The 19,862-nt window shown below is 38.8% G+C and overlaps 1 protein-coding gene across 3 annotated transcripts in view; it reads right to left on the reverse strand.

The window, feature by feature from the left end:
* The window catches only part of PPM1B (protein phosphatase, Mg2+/Mn2+ dependent 1B), a 57,460-nt gene that overhangs the window by 6,354 nt on the left and 31,244 nt on the right, over positions 1–19,862 (reverse strand). For 2 of the 3 annotated variants that reach the window (XM_063302846.1, XM_063302844.1), the window contains exons 5-6: positions 6,453–6,564; positions 2,761–2,818 (exon numbers count right to left, since the gene is read on the reverse strand). In XM_063302846.1, the coding sequence (XP_063158916.1) occupies positions 2,761–2,818; positions 6,453–6,564 (170 nt within the window). Of the gene's footprint in view, positions 1–2,760; positions 2,819–6,452; positions 6,565–7,973; positions 9,303–19,862 lie in introns of those variants that run through there. The other variant, XM_063302849.1, reaches the window with a different exon arrangement.

A 19,862-nucleotide genomic window follows, 5' to 3' on the forward strand; every position in this document is an offset into this window, starting at 1 on the left:
CCAATCTTCATTCTGCACTGAAACTATATCTTGCAATCTACAATAGATTATTTATTAATGATTTTTTAAATCCATTCAATCATGCCTAATTCTTGGAGACTGCCTGGACAAGTCCCTGCAGTTTTCTTGGCACAGTTTTTCAGAAGTGGTTTGCCGTTGCCTCCTTCCTAGGGCTGAGGGAAAGTCGCCCAAGGTCACGCAGCTGGCTTTGACCCTAAGATGGGACTAGAACTCCCAGTCTCCCACTTTCTAGCCTGATGTCAACTATTACACTAAACTAGTTCACATACATACATACATACATAAAAGAGATTATGAAAATAAATGGGACAAGTAAATTGTAGGTCAATTTAGCAACAAAGATAAAACTTTCAATACTCAAGAATGCAATTTTAAAAAGGGAAATGCACTATATTATTTGTATGTGGGTTAAAATCCACATAGCAGATTAGATTTTAAAGCCTTTGTATTAAACTGAGAAACCTGCAGCCCTTCCCAGTTTTCACTGGTTCAGCACTACTTCTTCAACTGTGGCAATTCACAGGAAACAGAACACAGGAAAATCCAAAAAGCATTTCTCCAAACCACTACAGTCTGAGAACACACAAAAACAGATGCAGAAGCTACCGAATCAGCCCAAAATGATATCATATAGATGAGAACTTAAATTATGAGGAAGAAATTACTATGGTTGATTTTTAAACTTGGGGGAAAACTGGTTTCAGGTTCAATTTCAAGCATCTCTACAAAGAGACAAAGTCTATCTAGAATCTTGGAGAGTCACTGCTATTTAGTACAGACAATATCTGTAGTAGATGCTTATGACAGTACTGAGAATATGTGGCTCTTGATGAATTCCACTCCTGATGAAGACAATGCGCATGCGCACACACACACACACTCAAGTATCAGATATATGCAACAGTATATATTGTTTTGATTCACACATTATACTAAACTTGGTTTATTTAACCACAGTGTGTTGATCAAGCCACAGCTGGCTGGGCTCATATAATGCTATGGTTGGCTTCATATGCTATACTAACTAGATGTAAACAACTTATATTATGGCTTAGTGTGATAGGCTATTTGTTTTGGTGCATTACAGTAGAAGTAAGAAAGGAAAGTCTCTGTGTATTTCTACAAGAAAGCAGAGATCCTAAACACATTCTCTTAGAATGCTGCTCCACTTATATAACAAATGATTGAATATTAAGGTAAGAGACATTTACATTTTATCTTAATTTTGCTTAGTTCAACAATTAAAACTCCTATACTCATGCCACATTTTAATTAAGCTGTTCACACTAATAGCTTTTTACAAGCCCTTAAAATAGAAATATATACACACACACTTCACTATGTAGTTTCACCACTTCAGTAATCTACTTTTCTTATAAAAGAATTTCATATCTACATATAATGTTTATCTGTACATAGGGATTTAGAAGAGTAAAGTATCTAACAGTATCTTCAATAAATTCTAGGTATGTGGTCCTCAGTTTCCAAAATTCTCAATAATGGTGACATTAGCTGGGAATTCTAGTCATTGGAAGTCCATACACCTGAAAGTTCTCAATGCTGGAAAATAGTATCTACAGAAAAGGCTGTCAACAACAATACACACAATCACACATACAAACACAGCACTTCAAGTTGACTTTGGGCTCAGACTATTTTGCTGAAGCTTTAAAAACAAATGGCTCAAAACCAAGCTCCATATCAGATGGTAATGTTAAACATTAAACATATACAGAGTGAAAAATATAGGTGGAGCTTGCTGAACTTTGGAAGGATTAATGAATGGAGACTGACTTGGCCCAAACATGAAGCAACAAATGCAACTGTTTGGAACAAATTATATATGGTATCTCAAGACTAAAGGTCTGGGGAATGTGATAATGCAAAGCACTATAAACTACAATAGAACCCAGCAGACTTCTGCTAGATCCATACTGATGCTATAATTTTAATGGAGACCTCTGCCTTTGCTTCAGATAATTGGTAATTTGACAATCTTTGGAAAGCTATAGACCATATAATTTATCTCTCTCTAAAGATGGGACTGTACCTATGCTATCCAGAACATTCAGAATGATTACTCTGAACTTATTTAATAATTACTTAAGATGTAATAATTACTTAAGATGTAATTAATTCTAATTACATCTCAGGCTATGCTATCAGAAACAAAATCTAGCTAGGTTTGAAAGATAATCAAATCATCAAAGATTGAATGATCTATTTAATGTTTACAGATCAAGCACAATACCAAGTCTTGTCTGCATTCCCTCCCTTTGCATTATCCCCAAACAGAAACCAGTGTTTCACATAGTTGTTTAATAAATGTTGCCTCAATAATTATCCTCTTTATTAAATACCATTGGAAAAAAAAAATCAGCATCTAGCAGAAAGACAAAGAATAAGATCAAATACATATTTAACGAAGTAGCTCCTAACATTAGGGATATATTATATATTCCTGTATTTCCCTTAAATACAGCACTAAAAGGAAATAAGGTCCTAAAGAAATGTTACATAGCTGTCCTGTGGTTTGAATGAAGCAGCAACTGTTTATATTAAAAACACCTTCTTTAGAACAAATCGTTTAGTGGTCACCATTCACCTTTTAAGTTTAAAGGATTTCACTGGCATAATGACCAAGGTACTTGCAAACTCAGATATAAAGCTTTCCCCATATTGAAAGATTATAGTTTAACTGCATCAGAGAAAGCTAGCAATCAAAGAGGAAGTACTTACCCCATCATTCTCTCTGTGTGGGTTCAGCCTGTTATAAACAGCTTCAATAATATTTCTCCTATACAAAGACGACATTTTAAAGTTACATTTTGAATAGTTGCTTGTATAAGGCAAGTATTTTCTTAATAGCCTGCCTGGTTGGCTAAATAACTATATGAAACCTCCACAATTCAGAGGAAATACATCATGGTATCAGATGATGAACAACAACAGGAAGAGTGTTATACATGCACGTCCCTCCTTGTGGGTGTCCCAAAAATACCTTGGTTACCACAGTGGGAAGCAGGATACTTTTTTTTACAGATCCTGGTATTTTACTTTACTTTACTTTATTTTACTTTACTTTAACTTATGCATTTATATGGCTGCTGAGACTATGGGACTCTGGGCAGCATACAATAGACAAAAAAGCCAAATATAAAACAAAACAACAGACTAAGCAATAAAATGGCAAACAAAACTGAAAACTTCTACAACATACCCACTGGGACTCTGCTCCACCTGACCCCAAAGCCTGGGGGGACAGCCAGGTCTACCCACCTTCCTAGAGGCCTGTAGGGTTGGGGGCAACCATATGTCCTGAGGAGGATCACTCCAAATGGCAGAGGCTACCACAGAAAAGGCACACCTCCTGGGTCCTGTACGAAGGCATTGTTTCAACGAAGGGACCTAGAGTGTGCCTTCCCTGTTAGAACATGTGGGATGGGCAGATACCCTCGAGAGCAGGCAGTCACACAAATAATCAGTTCCTGTGCCATGTAGGGCTTTGTAGAGGATAACCAGCACCTTGAATTGTAGCCAGTGCAGCTTGTGGAGTAGAGGTGTTATGTGGGCATAACAAGAGACACCAATGAACGGTATGGTAGATGGTAGTCTGCACATATTTACTCATTTTAATGCTTAAATATGATATTAAATAGAGTAGCTAGATGCAATCCTATGCACTCCTGTTTTAGTGTAAGCCTTCAGATCTGATATGGCCAAGGCAAAAAATATTCTGAAAATAGTCAGCCATTATCTATTTTGTATAGTTTATGAAAATTAAAGAAATACAAATGAAATACCTTCTGGCCCAAGCATTATTTATTGAATTTCTCTCTAAGTACCATTGGAAAAAATGTGCAATATCTTGTTTGGCGAGCATCTTGGACAAATGAAAGAGCATCTTGCATTTCAATTCTTGTGCAAAGATTTTGTACTAAGTCAGAAAAGGACCATTTACATCAAAGCCCTTTGCATACTAAAGTGCTTCCTAGTAAAATTTTGCTAGAAAAACAAGATAAATCAGTTATGCAGAAAGCCATGGTCCTGGACTGTATCAACTCCACCCTAAGTAAAGATAATTTACTCAGGCCATCACTTGATTTGAGTATGCATTTCATTAATTACATTAAAAAATACTAACAGATTTTGTATCTACTTGCATAAAAATAACAATTAATAGAAAAAAATCCTGCTGTCCAAGTAACAGAGATTATATTTTAATACATTCAAAGGGTTGGGACTGACCAAACCAAATGAATAAAAATCCAAGATGCAATCATCAATAGCAAACAAACAAAAACCTCCTGCAAAAATTAAACAAATGATTCACATCATTCTCTCAAGAGCCAAACATGGTTACTAAAGCATGTATATTAAGTATTTTTGAATTAAATCTCAACAACTTATCTCTTTATCATACTTCAGTGTTTTCCTATATTTTTACTCTCCAAACTTCAAATCTTAGGTACACCATGAAAATAGATTAATACAGGTAGTCCTTGACTTATGACAGTAATTGGGACCGGAATTTCTGTCACTAAGTAATGCGATCATAAAGCACAATGTCACGTGACTTCATCATTTAGCAACGGCAATCCCAGCAGTCCCTGTTGCCATCGTTAGCTGAATCCCACTGGTCGTTAGGCAAGGACCCACCCTGATCCAAGCCATTCCCAGCTTGGTCCCTCCCAGCCCTGACCCTCAGTAAGGTAAGGGACTTTCTTCTTCAACTCCTGCCACCTGCCTACCTCCCCACTCCCCATCTCTGCCCTTTTGGCTGCCCTGCATAGCAGTCCTCCTCAGCTGCAGTGGCAGCACTGGGGCTGAACTAGAGGACTAGGACCTTCAGCAGTTTCAGCTGGCTGCCACTGCCCCTGGGCCTCTACTTCAGCCATGGCTCTGCTGCCAAGGAGTGCTGTCTCAAGCCCCGCACTGCAGCCAGCCACCTCAGCGCAAAGCCCCAGCAACCACCACCACCCTGTGCTCTGCAGGTCCTGCCTCACCCAGCTGACCTTTGCCGTCTTCCTCCCACTGCTGAGGTGCACCTGGCCTGGCCCTATGTGCCATTCTCCAAATAGTGTGCGCCATTCCCTCGATGCTTTGGAAAGTTTCTGAGGCCTTCTGAAGCATCATGAGAATGGGGTGCATAACTTGGAGAATGGTGAGTGCTGTCTCGTGAGGTTTCTGAAAGGCCCCAGGAGCTTTCTGAAGCATTGTGAGAACGGCATGCATTATTTGGAGAATGGTGCGTGCTATTTGGAGAACAGCACGAGTGGCCTTGGGAAGGAGGCCTGGCATGGCAGCAGCTGCCTCACATAGGACCAGGCCTGGCGTGTCTTGTCAGCAGTGGGAGGAAGACAGTGAAGCTAGCTGGGTGTAGCAGGGCCTGTGGAGTGCAGGGTGGCAGGGGTGGCTGGGGCTTTGCACTGTGGCTCTGGGGTGGCTGGCCACAGCACGGGACTTGAGGTAGCAATACTCGGTGGCAGCGGGGCTGGGACTGAAGTAGAGGCCTGGGAGCAGTGGTGGCTGGCTGAGACTGCTGAAGGCCCTGGGTCTCTACTTCACCTCCAGTGCCGCCACTGCCATGTAACACTGTGGAGGATGGCCATAAGGGCAGAGATGGGAGGGGGAGATAGGCAGGTGGGGGGAGTTGAAGCACCCCTGCAGCCGTAAGAGTGGGTGGGCTGCCAAGCACCTGAATTTTGATCACGTGACTGTGGTGGCGCTGCAACGGCCGTAACTGGGGACTGAGCGTAAGTACCATTTGTTCAGTGCTGTTGTAACTTTGAACAGTTGCTGAATGAATGGTTGTTAAGTGAGGACTACCTGTAAAGCAAAATCATGGAATTACCTAGCCTGAACCATTTTAGAATGCAGCTGAGGAAATTGTTAAGATTGAACAGTCCCAGACAGTAAAAGTTCACATAAAGTGGAAAGCTCTTGTCATCTTGTTCCTGACATATTATGCTATGTGCAGAATACAGGGAGAACATTCCATAAATGTAGTTACTCATCTGTCATTCTGAAGTACAATTCCTAGAATATCAACTATTTCTGCTGAATAACGAGGTCCACCCTGAAGCGCTCTGGGTAGGTTTTAACAGACCATTTCACTGAGTTGCAGAACAAATAAAAAGTTATGTTGAACTTGGAGAAAAGATCAAATAAAAATATTTGTTAATTGTAAACAGTAACTGAGGCATAAAAGAATACATCTAAGGCTACAGCAACAGTTATATGATCATATTACATATTTAAACTTGTTGCAAAATGCTTAATAAGCATATGTGCCTGCAAAAAACACAAATCTACTTCTGTTCCATATACTCAGTTTTGAACATTTTATATTTTTCGTACACACACACATAAACACAAAGCTTCAATGAGGAACTGAGGTATACTTGTTCAAAATGTGTATTTTTACTTACTTGCCAGCTAGACCACCTCCTGGTGGCAAGTTTGGGATATTCTCTGCAGACAAAATGCGCATAACATGAGCAAGGTCAGGCATTCCTTCTTCACCCGACTTCTCCATAATTTCTAGTTAAAAGAGAGTTCTTAAATTATTAAAACTAAAAGTATATCCAGAAAATCCAACATTTGATACTGTAAATATCCAGCATAAATGAAATTCAGAACAGACATACTGAAGGTATACATTTACAGTGTTTCAAAATAGGTATAGATTTGTCTTAGTTTAAAAAACTAAAAGCAAAAACAAGCTTTTAAATGTTAGCATCAGTCTCTTTAATGTTGATTTAGGACCAAACTATAGAGATTCTAAGATGACTGCAATACATTATCTCTAAAGTGAAACAATATTTGTATTTGCTTTACTTCTAGGCACCAACTCCTGGCATGTTTAATAAAGTCATGCATTTATCTCAGAAGAATTCAAAATGAAAAAGAGTAACGTGACTGCTAGGCTTCTGCTAATATAAGGAACGGTTATATCCCAGAAAACATAGATATTATAATCAGAACAGGGAGAAACAAAGGATAAATATAAATATTAGAAGTCTGATAGCACCTTTTCCAACAACCTAATTTTATTAAAAGGCATAAGCTTTCGTGAGCTGCAGCTCACAAAAGCTTAAGCCTTTTAATAAAATTGGTTAGTCGGAAAAGCTAATACCAGACTCCTGTTTTTTTTGCCACCCAGCTCTCCTCTTTCAATATAAATATTACCATTTCATGGTTTATACTAGGATGAAAAAAAATGAAAGTCACATAATTCTTCAAGAATTAAAAAAAGTTTCGACAATCTGAATTATCTCAAATGAATAAATGTCAGGATTTTGTCAGATCTTATGCTTCACCAAAATTCAGTTACAATGAAGTATGTTTTATTACAATGGAATCATGATCTCTTCCACAACTGATGCAATAAAATCAGTGAAGAATATTTTGTTTTTAGTGTGCCATGGAGCTTTTGTTTAAAAAAATAAATTATAGAAGTCAGATACCACTTTTGATTATTTTGATTTAACTTATTATTTCGTATCCAAACACAAAACTATTATTGGACTAACTGAATACTCATACACAATTACTCAGAAATAAATCCTCCTGTTCAGCAGGGCTTACTTCTTATCAACTATTCAGGATTAAAGTAACTGCTCCAAACAATGTATGATCCCAAATAGAAATTATATTGAATTATTGTTTTCAAATACGCAATCCTTAAATTTTTGATTTTCAGTTTTTGCTTCTATCAGTAGCTTGTAACAGATGCCTTATCCTAAATCTTCAGGGCTAGATATTTTTTGCAAACACTACCATGCCTGGATTTTTGATCTACCAAATTTCATTTTTCTAGAATGAAGTGCAACTTACATAAAAATGCTACCCCACAATTTACAATCCTTTAGATAATGGATTTTAATTTCTTCTCCCTTTTCCCTTCAAACATTCTTCAGCATTTATTCATTTCCTCTGCAATTCACTGGTTCTTTTCTTTCTGCATTTAGTTTTATGAGCCAGCTCTGCCACTAAGGAGTGGAATCAGGCAGCAGTTTCTATTGAGACCAACAGAACTCCCTCTCCATCTACAACCCTGCAGACGTTTTCAGGGTATGTCTTCAGGAGGGCTCTCCTCCAGGGCAATATAGAGAACTGAAGGGCAAGGACAAAGCCAAGCTGTATTAACAAAAATATACTTGCACAATTCCCCCCCCCTCTCCATAATCCCTTTCTACCTTCCCAAAGAGTATCTTTCTCTGCCATATTAAGCACTATTGGCCTTGCACAAACTGGTATAAAATAATCTAATCTTACTCTTGACTGTTAGATGGCCAGTGGCTGAAAGAATATTCAGTGGAAAAAGAAAATGGTTTCTAAGTTTTCAGGTGGTTTTTTTCTTCCTTGTCTATATGCTTTAAAGATCTTTCCCAATGTATGTCATACCAAAAGACTTCTATACTCACTCTAAATATAACATGACATCCCATCACCAATCTATCTCAACTATAGGAACCTTAAAAAGCCTCACATTGGAAACAAAGATGACTGTCCAGGAGAAACTACTTTATCAAGCAGTAACTTTTAAGGCAAACGTTGGTATTGCTCGTTTTTATCACCCGTCATTCTCTTGGTTCTCATCCTCCAACTTAAAAACCAGGTAAACAAAGAGCACTGCTTTATAGCATGAAAAGAATATATAAAACTTAAATTAAAAGTGGATCAGTCAGAGAAACCTCCAAAATGAAAAGAATTTTTTTCAATATTTTTGCTTGTTCGTGAAAGGAAGTATTTAGCTTCAGTGCAAAATAAAGGGATCTTTTCTTTGTTCTTTCATCTGGTTAAGTGATTGTCCCATTGTACAAAAACTGATGAAATAAGTTCTGATGTTCAGAAGTTGACTTTGCAAACTTACTAATAGAAATACCATTTTCTGATACATTATTTTGCTCCACAAAAAAGGTTAGGTAACTACTCCACAATTAATTTGTTTCTATTGCTTCATAACTCATATAAAATGGCAAGGTACTGTTTTATTTAATCAAATTTCAAGCTGCATAATTAAGGAAACCACAGACTTTGTCAAAGGGCAGAGTTTGGATATTTATTAGAATTAGGAGAAATGTGGAAATGAAAGGAAGGAGAAAGGGAAAATAAGACTTGTATTCTTCTGTATTCTCTTCAGTTTTCTTTATATTCTTCTATTCTTGAAATAAAATTCCTTCAATATTCTAACTCTCATTTCTTGTCAAGTATAAGTCACTTAAAGTTGTTACAGTTCATCCAACGTACAGGACATTGAATGACTTGGGAAATTCCTGTGGGGAAAAAAATCAAAAGCAGCACACATAGTTTTGAAAAAAGATGGGTAACTTACTTTGTTGAATACCTCGGTTTAACCTTATTCATGAAATTGCATAAAATAATACAGAATTTGGCCCCTCATTAGTTAGTGCAAATGATTCTGGGTATATTTCAAACACCCTATCTCTTAAAATTGCTAGGGTTTATTGCAAGGTAAAAAAAAATCCAAAGGGTCCAATGATAATTATTGAAATACTTAAGCAGTCTTTTCAAATTATTACAGGCCCTGTTTTAAGTTCCTGAGACAAAAACTTCTGATTCTAAACAGCCTGTGCAACACAATGTGAAATCTTTAAAAAGTTTATTATTCTGAGCATAAGCAGAATAGATCCGTCCAAACTGGCATTGAGGGGTCATGAAGGTGGTTTCTCCAGCAAAGTTCACTGCTATAGTACACAAATGCAGAGTTTATAGCTCCCCAAATCTCGAGAGTCCCCTAAAGTGGTTGTCAAACTGGCACGTTTAATGTGACAGAAAGGTATTCATTAAATACAACAGCAGTAATCTTATTAACTGAAGTTAATAAAGTTTAAATTAAATTAAATTTAGCTGCTGTCATGGCCGTAACCCCATTTTGGAGAGCAATCCTTGATACGTCACTCAAAGACCATCTGGCACTTGAACAGATGATCATGCACCTCTGATGTAGCACACAAAGCATTCTGTAAAATGACCTTTGCAATAAGTTCACTAGTAACACTCCTATTGCTACAAACCTGCCTATTCTGGAAAAAGTGAACTTTAGGCATAGGACTGCCTAATGAACTCCAACATTAAGTTCACTTACTTAGTACTCAGGAGAGCGTATGCTCTACAGTATGGCGTCTTGCATGGAATTTAAAGAATTACAGGCTACTAAAATCCCAGGTGCCAAAAGCAGAAAAGAACAAGAGTTTACCCTTGGCAATACCCTTCAAATGATAAATCCTGGTCTTACAATATAAGCTCCTATTATTAAATAGATTAGTATCAGAAACAATAGCTCCCCACTGCCACCAAGCTGAAAAAAAAATCAGCCTCCAAGCTTGCTATGTAAAATGTATACTATAAAGGATTTAATGCATAGGGCTTTCATGCCAATAATCTTATGCATGTTACTAAGGCTTCTTAGTACACAAGATACAGAAAATGAATGACTATAGAAAATGAACTCTCATTCAATTCTGCTTATCTTCTTTTCAACCAAGCTTATGAACAAACCTGATACCTAAGCTGAGTAACATAACCGGGTCTGCTGTCAAATTTAGCTACTTAATATACCATGTCACATAAATCAAACTTACAGTTATGTCACAATAATCATGACTCCAGTATACCTGCTAAGAAAATAATTTACAGTGAAAACAGACAGCTGATGTATGTGGCGTGTATTAGGCAGGTCTCTTTCATTCATTCCAAAGTTAAGAACACCTGGAAACACATAGGTTTTGGATGGAAACCTATCGCCATAGTAAAATAAATGTATTTTCTGTTGTTCGGAAATAGTTTTCCACTGCAAAAATCTTAATCTGATTTTAGTAACAGACAATTTATTTAGAAGCTCTGTATGCAAGTAATATTACAAAAAGTGACCCACTTGGCAGAGACAGAAAAGTGTACATGAATAAAGAAATCATTTCAGCAAATGCGTTTTTCTTATTTATTTATATTTATTTTATTTATTCAATTTGTATGGCTGCCCAACTTGCAGTCACAACTCTGAGTGGCTAACACTGAATTAAAAACAAACAAATATTATAAATGTAAACAAATGAAAAAAGAAAACCCCATCAATGGCCAACCATAACAACTCTGTTAACCCTTCCTGAACTGGCTCATCTAAAGCCATAACCCAATGCCTGAGGGAAGATCCATGTTTTCAGTGCCTTATGGGAAGAACCAGCAGGATCAGGGCCATCCAAATCTTGTGGGGGAGGGGGTTGTTCCACAGGGCAGGCACTGCGAAAGAGAAGGCTTGCCTCCTGGCTCCCATCAGATGGCACTGCCTTACATAAGAGACCTGGAGCACGCCCACAATGTCAAGGAGCCACCCCTTCCCTCAAGTAAGCATTCACACTGCCAGGATCCAACCATATGTCACCCCTGGGACAACCAGGAGGAACATGGATCTACACACAGGTGGCTGTAACTGATAGCCCCAAGAATCCTGTCCATTTCTTCAGAACCAACACGCTCAAGTTCTTCCTAGTTAACTTTGCCAGACCATGCATCAGTCATCTTCAAAGAATCTGCACGAGATTCAACTCAGAGGACATAGTGACCCTGGAGATGTTCCTCCAATCCCTCCTTAGCCAGGAGAGATCAAGTCACTAAGGCCTCAGTAAAATCATGCACCAGAGCCTCAGAAACCACCCAAAGTTCCCTCTGAAATCCAGCACTCAGCAGGCAAGGAGCCAATCTGATTTGGGGGCAAAGTGTTTCATACCAAAAAGGCCACAACAGATAAGGATTTCCTCTGGGCTCCCACCCTCTTAACTTCACCTGGGGTGGGAATTTAAAGTAACCTCTTCCTAGTAGATCAAACAGAAATGTGTTGGTTATACTTGGAGGGCTTTACAGGTAAGCAGTATTGGACACAGAAACCTACTGGCAGCCGATGAAATGCCTATAAGACTGTGGTTATTCTGCTGTGGCAGTTCTCACCAACTTATAGAAAGGCAGGTGCATTCTGTACCAATGGTAGTTTCCAAGTGGTTTTCAAAGGCAGACCCAAGCTGAGTACATAGTCTATCCTAAAGGACATGAGAGAATAAGTCACCATCGCTTCCCTCTTCAAAAAGGGTCACCATGATGCAGTAGCTAAAACTGGGCAATAGCTCCCATCTGCTGATCAAGCATAAGTTGTGAGTCCAGGAGGACCCCCAGCTGCTAAGCTGCTCCTTCAGTGGAAGTGTAACTCCATCCAGAGCCAATGTAGGAGCCAGAATTGCAAAAGAACGTCACAGAAATGGGGTTTTTTTCTGTCTAAACCTGCTTTAATGAAACCTGAATTGATTTGATGAACAATTTCAAACAATCAGCAATTTAGTTCAACAGATAGGATTTACTCTATTTACTATGTTTTAATTCACCAAAACCAAGATTACATACAGCATATTATGGTAGACTCAGTCCCACCAGACCAATATACCAAATACTCAAGCTACAATTCAGAGGAACATATCTACCTATCTACCTACCTACCTACATGTATACACACACATACTGTATATGTGATACGTGTATATATATATACACACACACACAGGATGCTGTAAAGTGGTAAAGTGCAGTATCCTATGGCAGAAAGGCAGAGTATAAAAATATTATAAATAGTATGATAAAGTACAGGTAGTCCTCACTTAACAACCACAATATTGGGACCAGCAACTCTGTTGCTAAGTGAAACTTCATATGACTGACAGACTTACGTCAGTTCTGTTGTGGTTGTTAAGCAAATCACCCGTAGCTGTTAAGTGAAACATCATGTGCCCATGACTTGTGAATTCACTGCTGGCTTCTCCATTGACTTTGCTTGTCAGAAGCCATCTGTGAAGCTCACAAATGACGATCGTGTAACCGCGGGACACTGCAATGGTCATAAATTCACACCAGTTGCAAACTACCTGAATGGTGATCACGTGACCACAGGCATGCTGTGATAGTCATAACTTCAAGGACCAGTTGTAAGGTTACTTTTTCAGTGCTGCTGTAACTTTGAACCGTTCCTAAACAGGGCAGTCACTAACCAAGGACTATCTGTATTATGGAATGTGCAGGTGGTCCTCGCTTAATGACTTGTTCAGCAACTATCTGAACTTGGGACGGTCACGTAATCATAATCCAGGTGCCCTGCTTGTGATTACAATGTAGCATCCCGCGGTCATGTGGTTGCCATTTGCGACCTTTTTTGCTGGCTTTTTACAGCAAAATCAATGGGGAAGCCAGCAGGAGGTTGCAAATGGTAACCATGTGATGTCCTCACTTAACAACATGAAGTGATTCGCTTAATAACGGCACCTAGGAAGTGCCAAAACTGTCATTGCTAAGCAATGCAGTCACATGATGTCATGCTTTACGATCATGTTGCTTAGCAATGGAAATTCCAGTCCCAATTGCTGTTGTTAACTGAGGACTACTTGTATATGTTTGAATATGGGGAAATTAAAAAGTAGTTCTGGGAGTTAAGCATGGGGAACTTTTGAGAAGATGGGTCAAAAACATTCAAATGTAGATCCACGAGTATGGATATGATTTTTCAATTACATCCAAAGCTGAGAAGCAATTAATTATTTCCTTCCCCAGCATCCCTCATTTTAAATTAAACTACTGTTACAATTTAAATAGCTAATATATGTTACATATAAGAAGTGGGGTCGTAAATGTAAATTCTTGAAGCCAGTAGTTCAGCCATATTGCTTTTGATTAAGTTAATGAACACCTAAACACTGTCTCCCTAATATATGTGAAAGATCAATCAGTATGGAAAAAAAATCAAGTGTTTACGTCAGGCTTTCCCTTGGTGTCCTCAGGTATGCTGCACTATAACACTCACCATCTCTAACTGGTATGGCCAGTGGTAAATGGTTGTAGTTCAATGCTCCTGCAGGACACTAAGTTAGAGAAGGCCTACCTTAAGACCCAAGTACCCCATACTATACAGGTGGCCCTCACTTAATGGCCAGTTGGGACCAGAATTTCAGTTGCTAAGCGAAGAGGTCATTAAGCAAATCCAACCCAATTTTATGATCGTTTTTGTGGCAATCGTTAAGTGAATCACCGTGGGCGTTAAGCAAACCATGTGGCTGTTAAGCAAATCATGCAGTTCCCCATTGATTTTGCTTGCTGGAAACTGGCTGGGAAGGTAAAAAATGGTGACTGTGTGACCACGGGACGCTGCGACGGTCATAAATGTGAACTGTTTGCCAACCACCCAAATCATGATCACGACCGGGGGGGGGGGGGGCGCTGTGACAGTCATAAGTTGTTTTTTTCAGCATCGTCGTAAGTCTGAACCATCACTAAACAAATGGTTGTTAAGTGAGGCCTGCCTGTAGGTGGAGGACCAAAGAGAGCTCTCTACTGTCTGTTACTCTCTACATTAGTATACTTGCCTATATAAGAAGAGATATTACACTGGGAGTTAGAGCCAAGTGAGATGAAGGGACACAAAAAAGGCAGAATTGAGAAGGTAACAAGGATCTATTTAGACAAAAAAAAAAAAAAAAAAAGAGGGAGAGCATAAGAAAGAGAAATAGGAGGGAATAGGCTATGCTTACGAAAAGCTTTGCAATGGGCATGAATTAAAGCAAGTGAAATGCAATATGGAATAAAAATGAAGAGCTGCAATATAACACCAGATTCTACTGAGAGGCAACCTAGAAATGCCATAAAATAAATCAAACACCAAATTGTGATTGAGTTCTACAGAATCTGCCCTATCTTGTACCAAACTCCACCGGCTATGACCACTTTGTTATAACAAATTTTTTGCTCTCTTCATACACCAACAGCAGGAAGAATTTTGTTTAAGTGTAACAGACTATGTTTCTGTTCCCATCCCTGACATTTATACACTGAATACAACAATCTGCTCAGAAGAAGCTATGATCCAAAAACTCCTGCTTTCCTCTATATTATCAAAATTGTGGCCAAAGAACCACATGCAGCCCTCCAGATAAACCTGAACTTTCCCAAGGGTGGGGCTCATAAAGGCCTATTCTGCATGCTACCTTCATTCTTGTGCTAATATTCTTTCCATCCTCATCAGAGCCCCTAAACTGCTGCATGACCTCTGGAGTACCTCAGAAGATTTATGCCACTGCAGTTAAGTAGGGGAAGCAGCAGTGGGTTATTGGTAGAAATGGTTGGGGTATACATGGTTGTAGCCAGCAGCAGTGAGGGAATGCGTTCAGACCAGAGTTGGCAAGGAGAGTAACCCCTGGTGAAACACAGCTGCAAAGCACCATAAGCATAAGTCCAAGATTATCTGGACCCCTTTCAGTCAGGATTCAGGCCTGGTATGGAACTGAGACAGCACTGATTGCACTATTGGATGATGTCTGGCAAGAGCAGGATGGGGGTGGTGCATCCGTCCTTGCTCTTCTTGACCTCTTAGCAGTTTTCAATACCATTGATCATGGTATCCTTCTGGACCGGCTTTGGGGTTGGGGGTGGGCTGACAGTGTTGTGGTTCTCTTCCTTCCTTTGGAGCTGGTTCCAGTCAGTGTTGATAAGGAAGAAGAGGTCCAGACCGCGGCCTCTGTCATACGGGGTGCTGCAGGGTTCAGTGTTCTCTCCTCTCCTGTTTAACATCTACATGAAGCTGCTGGATGAGGTGAACTGCCAGCTCGGGATGAGTTATCATCACTATGCTGATGATACCCAGTTATATAGCTTCCAGGCTGTCCAATGTTGCTGTGGAGGTCCTATCTTGGTGTCTGGAGGCTGTGGGGGTCTGGATGGGGAACAACAGGTTTCAGCACAACTCTAGTAAGACAGTGTGGCTTTGGATTTTAGGACCTCCTGGTTCTGGGGATGTTTCATCTCTTGTTCTGGATGGGGTTGCACTACACCAGACAGATCCTGTACGTAATCTGGGGGTCCTCCTGGACTCACAGCTCCTGCTCAAAGAGGTGGCAGCCTTGGCCAAGAGGCTTTTGCACAGCTTCATGCTGTGCACCAGTTGTGCCCATTCATGGTCATTCATGGCTTAGTCACCTCCTGCTTGGATAACTGTAATGCGCCCTACATGGGGCTGCCCTTGAAAAGAATTTGGAAGCGGATGCAAAATGCACCAGTACGGGCAGTTATGGATGCTGGCCACTTGGCTCATGTGATACCTCTGCTCTGTGAGCTGCATTGGCTACTGGTATGCTTCCAGGTGCAATTCAAGATACTGATGGTTACCGTTAGAGCCCTTCATGGCTTGGGGCCGGGCTACCTATGGACCATCTCTCCCCAATGGTGTCTACCTGTCCTGTGAGATTTGGCAGGAGAGGCACGCTCCAGGTCCCATCCACGAGACAGTGCCATCTGGCAGGACCCAGAAAGAATGTGTTTTGTACTGTGATACCTGTCCTCTGGAACATCATTCCCCCAGAGATTAGACTTGCCCCAACCCTGCTTGCCTTTCACAAGGCATTGAAAACTTGGCTTTCCTATCAAGCCTGGGGGCCTGACAGTACGTGTGAGCCCGTTTCTTGGTCTTGGTTGTGTTAAAATAACATAGCAGCCGAGAAACTCAGTTATATTATTTTTGTTTTTTTAAAACTTGTTTTTTACTATGTTTTTATTCTGTTTTAACTGTTAGCTGCCCAAAGTTGAGCATATGAGATGGGCAGCCATATAAATTTATGAAATAAATAAATAAAACAAGCATGTGTGTTTGAGGGATGGCTCTTGCTTCCTTTCTCATCCTGAAGACACAAGTAGAAGGCTGGGTAACCTGGAATAACCTTGCAGATTAGACCAAAAGTTCTGCTCTCCTTCCTTCCTGCATCCCGTTCTTTTCCTTCACCCCAAAAGCCACACTACTGCCAAGCCAACCTCCTGGTGTCCAGGAACAACATGAAAGGGGAGCAGGGAGAATTGAGGCACAGGACACTTCTCGTAGGATCTGTTCCAGCCACTGTCTGACATGCCATCCACTCTTTTTTGCATCCTATGCCAACTGTTGATTTTATTGATGTGCAAGGACTGACTCACAGACCAGTTCACTTCTTTTCTAGCAAGTAGGTATAACAATTATGGTGAACTTCTCAAGTAAAATGGCTGAGTCTGCACTTTATTTGTCCTGAGAGAGGAGACTGAAAAGCAGGTCTTCAACTTGTTAATTTTGTACTTTTATTTTCAATCTTTTTTTTTAAGCTTGCTTTTCTAACAAATATAACTGATCACCTGAATGCAATGAACTTCAAACTTCAGGGGAAAAAAAATGCCATAACAAAGATATACGACAGTGTTAAATCATTCAGTGAATGCTGAGTGCTGGCAATTTGCTTCATTTTCCAGCTGTGAATTTCTCAAATAAAGATGAATCCAAATCTATGGAAGACTTTACAGATATGATTTCTAAGTTACAGAAACAATTTCATATATGGTATGGATATGTATATTTGTAGTTTTAAGGCACAATGGTCACTTTTACCAATTGGGCGAGAAACACTTGGGATACTGCTGAATTATATTTCTGACCATTCTGGCTGGGATGGCTAACTAACACTCTGATCCATAGTTTAGCAAAGCACTATGTTCCAAGCATCCCTTGCTTTTGTTGATTTATAATTTAGTCTTATAATAAGGTTGAAAAACAAGCCAATCACATTATTAGGAGTAAAGTGACATCCAGGTTAACTTCTGCCAAAAAATTATGTCTATAGATAAAGTGGCTGAATGCATAGAACTTTTCATAAAAGTAGGTAATTCAGCAAAACGGGATATTTATCATGTGAGAATGAGTGTATAAATAAATAAAGAAAATTCTAATTTAGAGCAGGGTAACTTCCTACATGCAAATCTTGAGAGCTACATTTGCTCATATCTGAAGCAATGATTTAACTAAAGAAATGGCTGCTCTAGGAAGAAGTCTCATAAAGAATATTAGAACAAGAAAGGCTATGATCTGTTGGCAGAAAGGAATCTTGAGACCAAGGGCCAAAAAATGCTCTGAGAAAGTATAACTGAATTTTATACTGTATTGAGCTTCCATCTTATGCAAGGTTTCTAGTTAAATTATTTTTTTCACTGCATTTGTACTAATTTAATCAAGAATGTCTGTAGAAATTAGAAAATGGTACAAAACATGTATTTTAATAGGTTAATAGCTACCAAAAAAGGTTGAGCAATTGTCCAATATTGTTTGTAATACAGTACTAACTAAAATAGTTTCCAATTCCAGCCTCTCTCTCTATATAAACATGAAACTGTAGTTCTATTAATAGCATGATTTATTAATATTTTTGCCTGGAGATGAATACAATATTCTCTTCAAGAACATGTTTCAGAGACAAATGTAACAGCAAATAAACCATATTCCTTAATTTATGTTGTCTATATACTGTTCTAACACTACCAGGTATCTATCTCCCAATTAACCGAAGCAGCAAGTAATATCATGAAGAGTCTTTTCATAACTCCGTAGTAACATTATTCATTCTGCTTCTCTCATAAGAAAAGCTTTGTGCCATACTACTGAAAATAAACATGAAAATAACATGTTATTTTCTTCTCATTAAGGATTTGGGAAATAAGCTTCACAAGCTAATAAAACAGAGTTTACAATAGACCATTAGCTCAGACAATGCCAAGGACAGAGCAAGGGGAACACTGAAGCATTAGAAGATTTGAAGAAAACTCTTAAATAGTAGACCAAATCTTCAAACTTACTAATTTTAAAATACAATTCAATAACTGATTGAACAGAACAAAAACAGTTTGACTCCTTAAACATCTTCTATTCTTTCAGCACTTGCCTTAGAGTATAAAAAAGGGTTGTTACTTGATGATATGGGAAGTATGTGATTAAGAATCACCCTACTATCAGCTCTGAAAAGTGTAGCATTAAAATATGCCTTATAACTCAGACTATAACCAAAACATATTCAGTCATTAATACTTTTCATCTGCTCTAAGCTGAAACCTACATAATAATGACACACTGAACGATACACAATTCACTAGCCAGTATGTAATAACTAGCTTGGTATTTGGAAACCTCATTGGATATTCCCCACCCAGGCAACAAATACAAAATCTGGTATTTTACAAATAAATACAAACAAAAACAAAAACAAATCTGTTAGATAGTGTCATCCTTATTAGGTTATCCCAACCATTTTATACATTTCATCAGCGCATTTTTTGTGTGTGAAAACAGAAAATCAGCTACTTTTAAGATTACTTGTTCTTTTTATTCTCTACATTATTCTGTCTATATTCTAAGCAATTGCTGTTTTACTTCGTTATTTTAATATTATTTTAATATAGTTTTATTTTCATTCTGAACAAATAATTGCAAAGGTCTATCCAAACTAAAAGGCTCGTATCAACAGGAACATATCATCAGCTGAAGATAATACGCTACCAGTACATCAACTTACCATTCTACCTGCCGTGTGTGTGTGTGTGTGTGTGTGTGTGTGTGTGTGTAAGCATTATTTTTTAGATGACAGCCTAAAACATTTCAAAGTACAGCATGCAAAGAGCATAATGGCTACTGATACTATGGAGCAGAATGTGGCACTGGATAGAATTATGGGACTCCTGGGTAAAAATCCTTTCTGCAAAGTCTGTTCAGAAGTTCACCTTGGGCAAACCTTTATGGATACATCCTACTGTCACAATAATTACAGGCCAACATTATAAACAAAAACACCATTAAGTTATTCTTAAATTAAAAAATTAAGTTTCAGAAGTAAACAACTGAATCAGGAACGACTGATCGTTCCAAGTTTCTATCTACATTCTGTTAATTCTGCTACATTCTGTCACACTGTACATCAAGTATTCAGAATTACTTTAGTTTTTTTCAGTCA

Source organism: Candoia aspera, chromosome 1, assembly GCF_035149785.1.
Source record: "Candoia aspera isolate rCanAsp1 chromosome 1, rCanAsp1.hap2, whole genome shotgun sequence".
Lineage (NCBI taxonomy): Eukaryota > Metazoa > Chordata > Lepidosauria > Squamata > Boidae > Candoia > Candoia aspera.